General features: G+C 30.2%; 2 protein-coding genes across 5 annotated transcripts in view; one reads left to right on the top strand and one right to left on the bottom strand.

Moving 5' to 3' along the window:
* The window catches only part of LOC100166258 (zwei Ig domain protein zig-8-like), a 592,102-nt gene that overhangs the window by 77,018 nt on the left and 499,826 nt on the right, over positions 1 to 15,258 (top strand). The window lies entirely within an intron of this gene.
* LOC100574636 lies at positions 4,551 to 5,888 on the bottom strand. 4 transcript variants are annotated; one of them, XM_003240344.3, is made up of 5 exons: positions 5,539 to 5,888; positions 5,197 to 5,295; positions 4,988 to 5,133; positions 4,794 to 4,922; positions 4,551 to 4,746 (listed from the first exon to the last, which is right to left on the bottom strand). In XM_003240344.3, exons 1-4 carry the CDS (start codon positions 5,803 to 5,805, stop codon positions 4,898 to 4,900), a joined length of 537 nt encoding a protein of 178 aa, XP_003240392.1. In that variant the 5' UTR covers positions 5,806 to 5,888; the 3' UTR covers positions 4,551 to 4,746; positions 4,794 to 4,897. The 4 variants fall into 4 exon arrangements, with proteins under 4 accessions (XP_003240392.1, XP_008182097.1, XP_016659327.1 ...); XM_008183875.2 differs by having other exon boundaries at positions 4,551 to 4,732; XM_016803838.2 differs by having other exon boundaries at positions 4,551 to 4,729.

Genomic DNA, 15,258 nt, shown 5'->3' with positions numbered 1-15,258 from the left:
AACTACATAGATTTATGTCCAATCAAAACACGTTTATAATTAGTTTCGTGGTATATAATATTATATAACGGTACCCGAGACAGAGATATTGAGTTTCTTTTCACCAAAACACAATAATAATAATAATAATAATAATAATAATACTTACATAATAATAGTATTATATTATATTGTGCATTCATACTAATGTTATAAATTAATTGTAAGTAGTCATTGTAGTTGAACACAGATAACTTTACAATTATCTTGATAGGATAGAAGATAGTCGAATAAAAAAAAAATCTATAAATATAAAAAAATAAGAAAACCTAATTTTTTAAACTAAAGGTCGAAACCGATGGTAATTATATACAATTTTTGGGTTTTTATACATTTTGTAGATTAAATTGCAGTGTTTATGCATATTTATAATCTTACAGCTGTAACTAGTTACCATAATTTATTATATTAAACATACAATATAGACTAAATTATTAAATTTGAATAAAAAATGAATGTTTAACGGATATTAATAAGTTGAACATTTTAAATTATCCTCCCACTCAATTTTATTCTTTTGTGCGTTAACGACACAATTATTTATTGTAATGAAAACAATATAATAATCAAATGCAGATGGTTAAATCAAAACAAAATAAACGATTTAGTTTGTTTGGTCTTAAACATATTATACCAACAATCCAAAATTACGCGCTGTCACGGTGACCTTTTCTGAACATTTCAAATATCATAGAAAAACGAAAAAAATCAAGTGAAATGTATATTCATCTGCGATCTGGACAAGATAGATGGAAACGCTGTATTTATTTTTGTCTAGATGATAGGTAAAAATATGAATATTTTTATCTAGATAACGCTCCAAACTGTAGGCGGCCGGCATGCGATGACTTTATGTTTTCCCTTTTCATTTTTCGCTGACAAAAAAACCGACGGTGGTAAAATTAAAACTAAATGATGTATTGAACCGCTCTCCCCTTCGTTGGATTTTTTTTCACGCGCACCCTTTAATTTTACGTGTGAACTGCAGTTTCAACTCCCCGCGGAGGTCTCGGACATGTTATTGGAGGCAAAATGTGAAAACCGGCAATAAGGCGTTTTCCGTGTCGTCGTCGTCGCAGCCGCCACCACAGTGGTAGTAAATACTAATAATATGTATACGCGAGTATAAAAAATAAAATAATAATAATAAAAAGCGAGTCGACTGAAAACGCAATGTAACGTTATTATACCCCATACCAGGTCGTAGGTTTACAGCGTGCGCGTGTAGGTACACTACATCCAGCAAAGGGCCGACGCTTTTCATTTATTTTTTAAAAATTGTATATTATGAAGTGTGAGCGCACCCACGAAATTTGATTTTTAATACTGGTAATAACAACTATAGTAATAATATCGTAATGGCCTGAGATTTTCACACTCTTACCTATTATTTTCCTCGAGACACCATAATATAACTGATATAATATATTTACCCCCATATATAGACTATAGGCTCTCAAATCCCTAAAAAACATCACGGGGGGGTTTAAGTGCCCAATATTTTTTAAAGGAAGCAAAGCCATGTGTGCCCTTCACACTCCTCATAATGTATATATTGATTCTCCGTTTTATATCCGTTACGTTGTATATCTCTATTAATAAATTACTATCAATATTGATTGATTGAATTCAATAAATTACTTATCAATATTGATTGATTTAAGTCCATGAGGCTGTGAATCTGTAGGAAAATGCCTGATTTTTAGTTTTTATTGTAACACATAACTGCCTCAATACAATTTAGAGACAAACGAACAAAATTTTTTTGGAATCTTTTTTTTGCATTTTATGATTTTCTTTATTTTAATTTTAGGTATTTATCGGCAATCTTTCATTCGTTATTGGTTTTTTTTTTTGTTGATATTTTCTTACAAATCCCGTTAATTAAAAACTTTTTACTCACATTTTATCAATTATTATTTAATTTTCGTCTTACGCACGTATTCTTCCAAATGGTTAAAAAATAATTAAAAATGTGTTTTTTTTTTGCTTAATACAGCTGCTTGATAAGACTTCAACCGTTTTAAATAATAAATTCGTGTTTCACAGGATATTATTATGCATTTAAATTTAGGGTGCCAAACACTCTTAGCTCCCCTGTGATTTGCACCAACGATTTACCCGCGACGCAGAGGTATAGGAACTCGACACGACTAAACGTTGAGTTATACCTACCTGTTGTCAATGTTGAAATATTAAAAATATCCTATTATACCGCCGTTATCCGCGCACACCATAAAAATATGACTCACATCCGCCACGTATCGACATCGGCGTTGGTATATTATTATGGGTATATGGATAGGTACCTATTATAATATTATAATAATGTCATAATATCGCGACCATTATTATAATCGTGCGACATTATTACACTGACACGATGACGACTCGGACGCAGTTAATCCGGAACGGACACCTAATTGGGTCGTAAATTGTCACGACGGATATGCAAATCAATAGACTGCGATTATTGTTATCGATGAAATATTATTAATACGGTTTATTATAATATATTTGTCAAAACGTTTGTCAATCCGAAACTGACGGCTAAAACGGATTTACAATAATAATATGGCGATATTAATATTATTATATTATTACTGTACATGACGTATAATATAGTACAGGTACTTGTAATATGAAAACGTTTTTATCGTCAGTTCGTTTAAAAGTGCAGTCTCAAAAAAACCGAAGTCACTACGATGCTGCACGGTTCAATAGTTTTTGTTATCATGCTATTATATTATGATATCGATGGGGTTTTTTTAAAACGGCTTTTACCACAAAAATCGAAAAATGAGATTTTGGTATCAATATTTCAGAAAAAAATAGGGGCGTTATCTGTAAAAAAGGTGGTTAAAAATATTGACGTTTGTTTTCTTTACAAGGCATCTAAGACGCCCAAAAGAAATAAAAAATATTTATACTGAACATGTAAAAAGGGCGTTTACCACACAACTATTAGCGGTTGTGATAGAAGGGCGTTCAAAAATCTGAATTATTAAAGGGCGCATACCACGACAACTATATCACTTTGAATGATATAAATCACAAAATACGTTTAAGCATTTTAATTATACGCTTTGTCAAATTATCAACATGCCTACTATAATATGAAGGTATATCCGAAATCAACCGATTTCAATGTTATCGTTTTTAAAAACACTATTTTGTTCCTCCTGAACAATTTGAATTTGTGGTATGCGCCATCAAAACACCATCGATATAATTATTATCACAACGTTTGGACTACTGTATTTAAGCATGACATCTGCGCGGGCAGATTACACGATATCATAAATATAATATTATGCGTGACAAGATTATAATATTGTTATTATTTTAAGACGATCGAGAAATCGGTCGGAGAGTAAAATATCATTGTATTTCGTCGACGTGTTCAACCATACTGACTCGAACCTTATAGGCGTCGTACTCTATAATATTATACTAATAAACATAATATTTGTCGGTAGTATTCGGTAGGCACCTACAGGATGTGTAACGGATTTCCAGACGTCTGCAGTGACCTACACTCTCCCTCACGACAAGGTCCGACGACCACTGCAGCAGTCGCGTAAAAACAGTGCGCGCGCATCGAGGGGCCGATATTATAACGGGCGATGGCGTTTTCATCGTTTCCGGGAGATAAAACAATTAAACCGATAAAAATTGAATTAGTTGGCACGCGGCTGTGATAGTTCGCGTATCTATGGTGCATACACCGTGCACGACGACGAAGTGGTGGTGGTCGGGGGACGAAGCTAGTGGAAAATTCGGAGGAGAGGTCTTGCTTCCCCCCCCCCCCCCAGGATACATGGCGTACGTGGTATATTATTATACATCAAACTCTCGTAAATTATAAAGCAGCAGCGGCCTCCGTTCGCGCGTCAAATCCGGAAGTAGTGGCCTGCAGTATACGCTTTTGTGGCGGTAAAGCGTTTCCCAGTAAAAACACGCGAGATCATCAGCTCACGATAGACATCTATGATAAGAAGCGTGGTGATTTTTTTTTCCGGGTGAAAGGGTGGTTCTAAAAAAGATCTATACCTACCGAATTTTTCGCAAGTCTGATCCCAAAAATCCCGCGGTTTTAATTTTTAATTATTTTTATTTGTGTGTCTGTCACCACCGTTTAGGGCAGTAAAACTACTTCGATTTTCTTCAACAGTATATTATTCGATGGGAAAGTGAATCTAGTTGGTACATTCGGGAGGTCAAATTTTAAAATTCTCAATAGTTTTCAAAAGCGCCGGGAAATTACATAAAAGTTAAGGAAAAATGATAATTTTTACTCAAAATTTTGGCGTAACTCTTAAAACAAATGACCGTAGAAACATAAATAATACTACACCTACATTTTTTTGTACACGTTATGTTATCACCATGCTTAGTTTTGTAAACAATACAATATAATATAAAGTTTAATGATTGTACATTAAATATGTATATATAATAATGGTAAAAACTAGAAAAACACATTTTATGACAGTAAAATAATATTTAAAATCGTATAAAATAATCGTTTAATTTCATTTGTTTAATATATTTTGTATATACATCATGTACTAATATAATATGTATGAATATCAAATGTTCATAAGTTCTACTTTCTGAAGCAATTGAGTTTCAATAAAACGTATGCAATCCATGACATTGATTAATACTGTGAATTTGACGAATTTAGCTGCTTATAATACAAAACTATAAAAATAAATATTTATTCAATTTCAAATACTAATTATACATACTACTTGATAATATAGTTGTTTTGTTTTGCGAGGATCATACTTTCGACATTATTCACATGCATAGCTATGATAGTTTATTGACATACAGTTTCGAGTTAATTACTTCAAAACAGACATCTTACACGTCGTCTGAAATATTGTTACCTTTATTATTAATTGTTTATTTTTCAAAATAATATCCAGGAAATAATTACAAGTCTTTCTTTCCAAACTTTTCGATTACATAATATAAAATTAACGCGCCCAATAAATTGCAATGGAACTTCGTACTGTGTATGCTCTCCATGCAAGTTGGAATGCATTTTTTGTATACATTTGCACTTCCCGACCATTTATGTGTCTATAATAAAAGTAAGATTATCATCAGTTGTGTATAATTTATCAATCATTGTAGAATACTCACTAGAACACTCAATTTATCAGTGAATATAGACGTGGTTATGACTATTGGATGCCAAAATAGAGCGTAGACAAGTAGTATAACATTTGTCATAATATACAGCTATAAAAATATAAATCAAAAACCAAAGTAAAGTATTACATTAACTACAATTATTTAAGTATGTACATAATATCATCATTTTAAGACATGCAGTATTTTACATATTTTTTATTATGTTATTTTATAAAACAAAAATTAGGTACAGGTACTATTAGAATTTAATAAACATAATATTTGAAAGAGTTAAACTAGTATTGAATAAGTATATACGATACATTTTTCAAACAATATTAATTTGTGTACCTCTGCGAGAAATTGGATTATTCTATTTTTTGGTTTCGCATTGTTTGGCCATATATCGCATTCGACTATAGATATAGCAGCTGCAGTCAAGAAGAGTACCGACGATTGGAAGAATGCACTATCAAACGGATAGATCTTCGAGCCAGTTTTGATCAGTGGACAAGTTTGTATTTGTGATGAAAATAGAATGTATGTATAAATAGTGAGGGCTATTAAACACATTTTTTGTGTAATTTTAAGCAATCCTTCATTTATGATAATCGTCATTTTCAAAATAAGCGATAATTTAAAATTTAGTAAATAAAAAGTATAATATTAATATTATTACTGTTAACTATGTAAAAACTAAATAATAAATGATATTAGTAGAAATAAAATTAATATAATATGTAACACTAACTAAATAAAATATATATTACCATGGTAATATTCAAATATAAGTAAAATATTAAAGTGTAAGTTTACATCATAAGAATACATTTTACGTTTAAATGATTATATTTTATATAATTAAATGTATTACAAAAAGTTTCAACTTAAACGTATGTAAGTATAATAATATAGTTAAAGAACTTTAAGCCAAATATTTTATTTCAACTTTAAAATGCGGTCTATTTAGTATTTTTCAATTTGTATTGATTAATTTCGTTCCGTAGTTCCTAACCAGTTTTGGTACTAATATAATACTATGCACTTGAACCAGTGACTAGTGATTAACTCATAGTCAAATTATAACTATAGGTAAACGAATAAATAAATAAATACATACTTTGAGTATAAAATATTCATATACAAATTCTATATAAAAATCAGGTATGTGACCAAATTTTTTATAGTAAGTGTAGATTGTAGAATGTACTTCGTTACTGAATAAGTGGTACTGTAATGGGTGTATTAGCTGTTAAGTTTGAATTAAATGATGAGCCACTGTGTAATAATAATGAAAAACAATTCCGACCGGAGACGATCGGTCAGATTATATTTTTAATAATATTTTATTAGAGATATATCTATAATGCTATTATTCATTTGTATTTCTATTTGTAAATAATAATAAAGTAATATTATAGTAATATGTTGAACATATTTTGGCTATTTTAGTCGAACTGCACTTGAGCTCAAAAAATGTATTTCAACCAAAATATCATGCATTTGAAGGGATTAAAGTTTATTAAACACTCATTTCCTTTCCCACTGACGGGCTTAGGACTGACAATGATTTTAATCGTTGGCGTAGTTAAAAATAATTGCTTTATACAAACTATTTTCCATTATGTAAATATAATAATATATATTTTACATATATTAAATCATCAAATATAATAATTATTGTCATTATTATAACTTTTTTTTTTTTTAAATAATTTCGATAATTTTTGTAGCAATAATAATATATATAATTTTTTTATTCTTTTTTTAAATCGTCAAATATTATTATAATAATAATCTTGAACTCCATAGTGGCCTTAAATTTTAACTCCTTCTTTTGAACGAGAGTAGTTCGGCCATTTCTTTTTAGGTAATATTAAGTGCAAATCAACTATCCCACTTATTGTTACCAAAAAAATCGCATGGTAGAAATTATACTATGATTAATTATTATAATATTATATCATACATTATTGTTAGATTATTGAGGGAGAGAGGGAGGGGGGAATGGCAAAGATACGCAATCTTTTTTGCAAAGAAAAAAAAATGTTATAAACATAAATCGAAATATAACTCAAATCACTATAAATAAATTAAAAATAGTAAAAATATTTTGAAAATAACGTATACCATGTATATTATATAATATGGGTGCTAGCATAAATGTTTAATGGCCCTCGACACCGTGTCTTTTTTTTGTCAAAACTACTATTTCTAATTCCAACGATAAGTGTCAAAAATCATCACGATTCTTATCTGAAAAAATATTCAGATTATCTGTAATATATACAAGGGAACGTTCGTGCTTCATTTTTTCAAGTATAATATTACTATACCAACAATAATTATTACAAACCAGTTTAGTACACTGCAGTGCTATCCGTCACAGACTGGTTTATAACATAAGATCTGTACGGTCTGTGTTGGACTACCGCTGTTTTGTTCAATACTAGTACATGACACGACTTGCTTCGATCTTTTCTTCGTCCGGGGCTGAGATCGCGAATAAAAATAATTTTTCGGGACAGGACTGCAAGCACTCATGTGCGGCCACGAATTAGCCCTTACGCGAAATTTGGCCCACCTGCGAGTACCGTAACTTTTTTTCCGGTTGGGAGGAGGATTCTAAAAAAAAATCTATACCTATACCGATTTTATCGCAAGTCCTATCCCAAAAATCCGGATATCACCGCCGAAAAAGTGGCTCGTATTATTTTCAAGTATGACTACTAAAAATTATCGCGAATTAATTCAGTACACTGATATCCGTCACAGGCGGGTTTATAGTAAACATTTACGGTTTGTGTTGGACTACCTCTGTTTTGTTCAATCAATATAATATTGGAAAAATTCAAATTACCATGTCACGCGTACCCGCGATACAGTAACGTACGCAGAAATAGTTTTGGTGGGTATTTTTGAAAACAAGTCATTGAAAAGTAGAACTTTTTTTAATAGATATACGACATTATTTTTTTGAAAATTAGTTATACCTACTATTATAATACTTTTTTAAAATATAAACATTGATATGACAAACAAATGGCAATACTAAATTTAGTTTTCGTGAAATTTTAGTCGTCATTATGTTATGAATATCTTCACAATTAACTTCTATATCTCTAGGTACATTTAATAATGTTGTTATAATAATATTACCCTTATCCGTAGTACTTAATTGTTATTCCGTCATGTATAGCTTAGCCGCTTAGGTATTTGCCACGTCTGTATACGTCGATGCACAATATGTATAATTTTTTTTGAATCCTGTTTAAGTATTATTATTTTTATTTTTGTTCAAATTACATTTTTAATTATTTTAACTTGTTACCTAGTATTAAATTTTTATTTTGCTTTAGCCGGTTTTTCACAAACACAGTGTAATATCATACATGTCTATTAAAGTATAATATGTCAATTAGCATTAAAATAGAACAAGTAAATAACTTTACAAAAATCAAATTTTTCGGGGGGTGTTTGAACACCCAAAACACCCACCTGTGTACTTGCCAGCTGCGATATAATAATATTATGACGTGCTTCGATCGTCTCTTTGTCCCGGGCCGAGATCGCGAACAATAATATTTTGCTGGGACAGGACTCTACGAATTCGTTTGCGGTCACCAATTTAGCCCTTGTACGTGAAAGTTGGCCCACCTGAGTACTGTAATTTTTTTTGAATCCGTGCCATTATTTTGTAAATTATTTGCAAGTACTCGCAACTCCAAACTTTCGTCGTGAAAAGAAAAAATTAAAAGTCAGCCCGACTTCACGTAACCCCCCCCCCCCCCTCATTTAGACCCAATACTTCGAAATCGATATCAGACGATTGGTGCCGATTTCAAGATACTAGGTCAAAACGGGTGTGCTGACTTCACATGTTCAATAGCGCTTATAGCGGCCACCTGCATGGCCCACAAATTCTAAAAACATACTTACAAATTCTTGTCGATCATTAGCTTTCGTCAGATGTCGGTTCTGGAGTTCCGGGGGTCTAAACGGTTGGGCTGCGTGAAGTTTGCCCAACTTTTAATGTTTTTTTTTTTGTTTTTACGGTGTAAGTTTGGACTTAAAAATCCTAAAAATAGACTTACAAATATAACTCGCAGGAAATATGGCATACAGAATATTATATGAGAAATCGTGTCACTTGAGCGGGCAAACGAACGTTGAATCAGAAGGGTTTCGAAATCGGATGCACCCGCTGCAGGGTGGGGTGGTGCGTGTTTGGCCATTTATTAGTTTAGCGAAAAATCAAAATCGACAAATCACCGTGGGTCACCCTATTTATATTATGGAATAAAGTACACCGACTGGGGGCCGGAACACGTAATAAATGCAAACGACCACAGCGCTTGCGTTTATAAATATTTATGTGTACAGGTTGATCCATTTAAAGTACCAAACATTATTATTATACCGGACGATTGGAATATTACAGTATTTGTTTCGTACAAATATGCGAAAAGAGGAAATATTAAATATATATTATTTACATAAATTAGAAATTATTGAAATCAACATATATCAAAATATTTTATTATATTTTACTTTAACGAATTAGCTTAGGCTTTTTAAATAACAACTCTGTAATGTATAATGATATATTATATAGGTTCGTTCTAGTCATATAATCGTTCAATTATTGTGATTACGAATAAAAAATGATTTCGTGATATTATCTGGATTGATATCATACCTTTTTTAGGGTTTGGTTGAAAATCATTTATTGTTGTGGTGTCGCACTACGGTGACACTATGTAAATTATCATTATACAAAATTCGCATTAAAATTATATCGAAATATCATTAAGTTTTTTGCGAAAAATATCGTTTTTTTTTTTACGCAGTAGTGTTATTATTTATCATTTTCGAATCGATAACCCATTAATTTTATTTCGGTTGTTCCGCCGTAGTATATTTCTCTGAACAGTTTTCCATACACAACACAAATATTGAGTCTTTGCAGGCCATTACAGTTGCGTTGCTTAAAATATATAAACATTTGAAGTTTAGATTCTATAGCGATACAACAAGGGTACTGCACTGCCATTCACTAAATATTGAAAGAATAAATTACTGTATAAAATATAAGAAACTAAATTTGATACTTTCACGTATCGTATTCGCATAAATAATTTGCTCTGGAATTGTGTAACTTAAAAAAATAAATAAAAAATACTGGTCGACATACCACGACGAGAGTGTTATTATAAGAAAGCAAAACGGTCTTGGGAAAAAAACCGGTGAAAAATACGATCGATATACTTTAGTGTTTTTGGGTAAGTGCTTTTAATTATAATATAAAAATATAGTTTACTCGTGACCGTAATCTGCCAGAAAATGGGCGTAGCACGTTAAATGGATCATCCTGTACAACAGCCCTGACACCACCACGCGGGGCGAATGAAAAAGGGTATCCTGAACTATATAATAATAATAATATTATACCAGTACCCTGGTAAGGGGTCAGCAACAGCAGCAGCGGCGATAACGTCATACTCGACCGTGTGCGTGCTGGGCAGAAAAATGGCTGTGTGGAATATTATATTATTATTATAGTGCAAAATAATTTATTATTATCGTCGGAATATTCTCGAGCAGTCGCGACGGTCGTGGGTTCGCGTCGTCCTTAATATTAAGGACATATTTGAATTTCCTGCGACCATCGGACTGCAGGTTTCGTACGACTCTCGAACAGGGTTGTGAAGGACACGACTTTGTCGCCGATTCGGTGTAAGGTGGGCAAGTTAATGAAAATAATCAACTCGAGCTAAGTCGAGTGAAGAGTACACATCGGGATCGATAAGTTAGAAGTGAACAGTTGACAAATCATAAATTTGACTCGACAAGTTAAAAGTTATAAGGTATGGAAATAAAGATAATAATAACTTAACCCAGTTTGAGACGAGTTAATCTAATTTTTTTTATAAGTGTGCGCATTGAATTAAGAGTGACTGCGTTCTTCCTAATTTCCTAAATTATAATAAACAGCTTTATTGAACTTTTATCGTAAATGTACGTACCCAATTTACTTTGCACCTCAATTAAAAATTTAAAGAATATTATTTTTTGATATACAAAGTAGCAATTTTAGGTCATATAATATCATATGTATATAACAAAATTATTTTATCAAGAAAGATAATAGAAACGTTTGTATTATACTATAGCGTTGGATTATTTAAAAAAAATTTTTTACTCGATGGATAAGTAAATCTAAGTATTATTTCAACTGTAAATCGGACCAGTAAAGTTCTTAGGTCGATTAAAAAATTAACTAACAATGGTTAGGTCGAAAAGATAAAAAAAAAAATTAGCTCGAACTTTTTAACTACCCATGATGTTCACATTCGCCTGTACGTAACACCGCCGTCGGGTCATACGGAAATATTAATAATTTTTTTCGAAGTACGCGATGTCAGCGTTTCGGGAGATATTTTATTATGATTTAAAAACCAATACACAGTCGTTGTAGGTGTACCTATTGTAGACATTGAAACGTAACGCTGTAATAATAATATCGTTATACTTTATAGAGTCATTTTTGATAATGTATGGCCAAGACGCATTTACATATTACTATTATACGAACGATACGCATAACCGAAAAGCTGATTTATAGTCATTTGTAATGGTATAAAATACCGAGGTCATACGTATTATATAATTTATACGATATGATTATATGCTAATGCTCTACCGTAATTACTTGTGAACTCTTTTTATCACTATAGTTAATTGGAGATACACGAAAATTGTATACGAGAAAATAATATTATTATATTATAATATAATCTAAACCGCAAGGAATATAATTATAATTATTATTATTACTATTATTATTGTTATTTCCGAGGAAATACTATCTCTATAATATTATGATATTATCATAATAATAATATTATTATTATCAAGATAATTTATCTAAATTTCTTTGATACCTTTGCAAAAAAAAAAAAAATATTTTTTTAAAACGTTGTGCGGTAATTAGAAAACGAAAACTTTTTCCACTAATTATGCTGTTTGGTATACCTATATTATAATATTATTATACAACGTAAAACCTTGAGTTGTAGCAACGAAACAATATTATCATAAGCAATTTCGCATAATATCTTAGAAATCTGCAATTACTTCTTGTGCTCGTTATAAAATACCATGCTTACATTTTCATGTTTCTTTGATACAATTGGTATGCAAAATAAGATGAATAATAGATGAAACAACAGACACTATATTATAATTAATGTAAATTATTTTTTAAATGAAAATTAATATAGCTACGTTGATTAACTTCAATATAATATGATGTATTATAATTTCGAAATAATGTTCACATATCAATGGAAATTAAAGTAAAGACTACGATGAGGTGTGATATCTATTTATAAATATTATTTATATAGTATTATCTTTCAATATTATAATTTTTTTAAATTTTGATTTGATTTAGTTTTTACATTATATCGACGGGCGTGGTCTAATGTAAGACACAATAAATACCGTACAAAATAGTGGAGACATTGAGAAACTCAATAAGCCAAATATATTAATTAATGAAATGAATGATTGGTAGATTGGAGCTCATTGGTCAATCGTATCATACGATCAATTGTACCATTTTTAACATGGTTTATTTTGTGAAGTAAAATGACAGAGGGATGATGTGATCTAGTGTGGAATGAGTATGAACTATAACGCAAATGCGAGAGAGGAGAGCGATTATAAGATGTTATTATAATAATTTTTCTATTTTACAGATCGATTTTATTTCAACGTTTTTTTTTAGTAAATTTACATGGGACTTTAGCTGAGCATTCAATTAATTTTTTTTTACACTGATCATAGTTAAAATAGACTACGACAAATAGGCAAATAGAGTTAATATAACGCGAAATCCGAACGGGTAAGACTGTTTTTTAACAGACTTTACCTACTTATTGTAAGACACAATACACAATTTTCCGATAAAATAATGTATACAATTATTATAGATTTTATACATATACATTTTTCGATTCGACAATAAATATTATACGACAAAAATAAAATAACGTTTTCGATTAAATTTAATGTTTAATACCACCGAGAACTCTGTCGTTTTATATACATTTATATGTCTCGTGCATATATATATATATATATTTGTTTGTAAATACAATGTATACTATGTATGTATTATACGTATATACTATTATATACAAATACAATAGATATTTACATTATGTATATATATATATATATATGATATATACGTACCTATGTATTGTCAGAGTTATTCTATTCAACGAGACTAGTGAGTGGATTAACCGTAGCCATTCGAAATTTGTTCGCGAAACGTTATACAAATGGTTGTATTTTCTACTTGAATAGTTTTTTACTTTTTTTTTGCTCTCCTCCTCTCTTCCACGTTCGTCCTATACACCTCAAACATCCTTAAAGCTCGACCAGGCGTGACAACCGATTGCAAGGTATTCCCAAAAGTTCTTCGGAAAATACATTTCGTAGACGCGGATCTGGTGGTATTGATTTTTCTACGGTAGAATATTTTTCTATTAGATTAAAACGCACTTGAACGTATAATATATTGTAATACTGTCGGCGCAACGAACCATGCGATGTGTGCATGGACTATCATAATATTTAATAAGTAATTAATTTTTTTCGATAAACGTTCCGAATTGGGTTTTAAAAAACCCTATGCCTACGTCTTCGAAAAAACTAATGTCAGTTGATTTGATAGTCTGTAATATAATATTATACATTCGTAATAACTATTATTAAATAAGTGAAAAAAAAGGGGTACAAACATTTTTTCGTTTACCCGTAGTAATGCGATAAGATATAATTTATTATAAACAAGACATTCGAAAGATTATAAGTGGCTAAAATTAAAATCTTAATGAATTTACATATTTTTACTAATTTTAAGAAATTTTTTTAGGAATATAGATTTTAATTCAGATTTTAATCAAAATTAAATGAGATTGAATCGCTCGGTTCTTAGCAATGTTTTTTTTTTCTTTAATTACTTTTCTCATTTTTTCCACTCTCTCGAAATACAATTACGCGTAGCTGGTAGAATATCCTTTGACTCTTAATTTATCAAAAAAATAATAAGGGCATTTAAAAAGTAAAAAAAAATACATTTACAATTATAAATAAGTAGGTATGTTTGCTATTGATTACATTTTTTTTTATAAACCTTACTGAATAATATTGTTAATGTTTGTACAACATATTTGTATCAAACCGCATTAGGTACCTACTGGCAACTATAATATTAATCGTAAGAGTAAATTCACATCGACTGATTAAATATTTGATAGAAAAAACGCCTTGTTCGTTTTATAAATAAATCTAATACGTTTCAAATGTTTTAAATACATTTTGTACATTCTTTATTTGTACAAATTTATTATATTAATATAGACGCGACCACATACACATTTTACGATGAATAGTTTTCAATAAGATATTGCTAGTACTGCATAGAAATATCCGCGGAATTATACTTCACTTAAACTGCAGGACAGATATAACCTAATAAAAAAAAAATTTAAATCATATTGGATCTACATATTATGCATAGGATCTACGGATGTCATTCCTTTGAAGTCTGAGTTTTATCATTATTTTTCTTTCATTCCGTTTTACACATAACTTTTTGCTTGTTCTTTTAACTTTTACAGTAATTTGCAATACACAAACTGGTCGAATTACTATATTATTATTATTATTATTATTAAATCTTCTGATTATTTCTGTTGTTGAAACCGTGTCAAGGACGACATGATATTTTGCGTATACATTTAAATATTGTACTATATAGCTATTGATAAATACAAATTTAAATAACGACCGTTGTTGTTAAAAATATAACAGTCCAATGTAAATACTTTTAGTTGTCTTATAATATTTGAATTGGAGAAATAGAAACCTAACTAAATTACTTGTTAAATAAATTGAAGAACTGTGCTGTTGAATATTTCGTTTGTTTGATTATTAAAAAAAAAAAAATATGCTCAAGTGATTTGATTGTAGATACTTTTAGGGTATTTTCTTTTA

The sequence above is a fragment of the Acyrthosiphon pisum genome, chromosome A1 (assembly GCF_005508785.2).
Source record: "Acyrthosiphon pisum isolate AL4f chromosome A1, pea_aphid_22Mar2018_4r6ur, whole genome shotgun sequence".
Classification (NCBI taxonomy): Eukaryota; Metazoa; Arthropoda; class Insecta; order Hemiptera; family Aphididae; genus Acyrthosiphon; species Acyrthosiphon pisum.
Note: the sequence above shows the minus strand (reverse complement) of the source record. Positions and strands in the feature narration are given on the sequence as shown.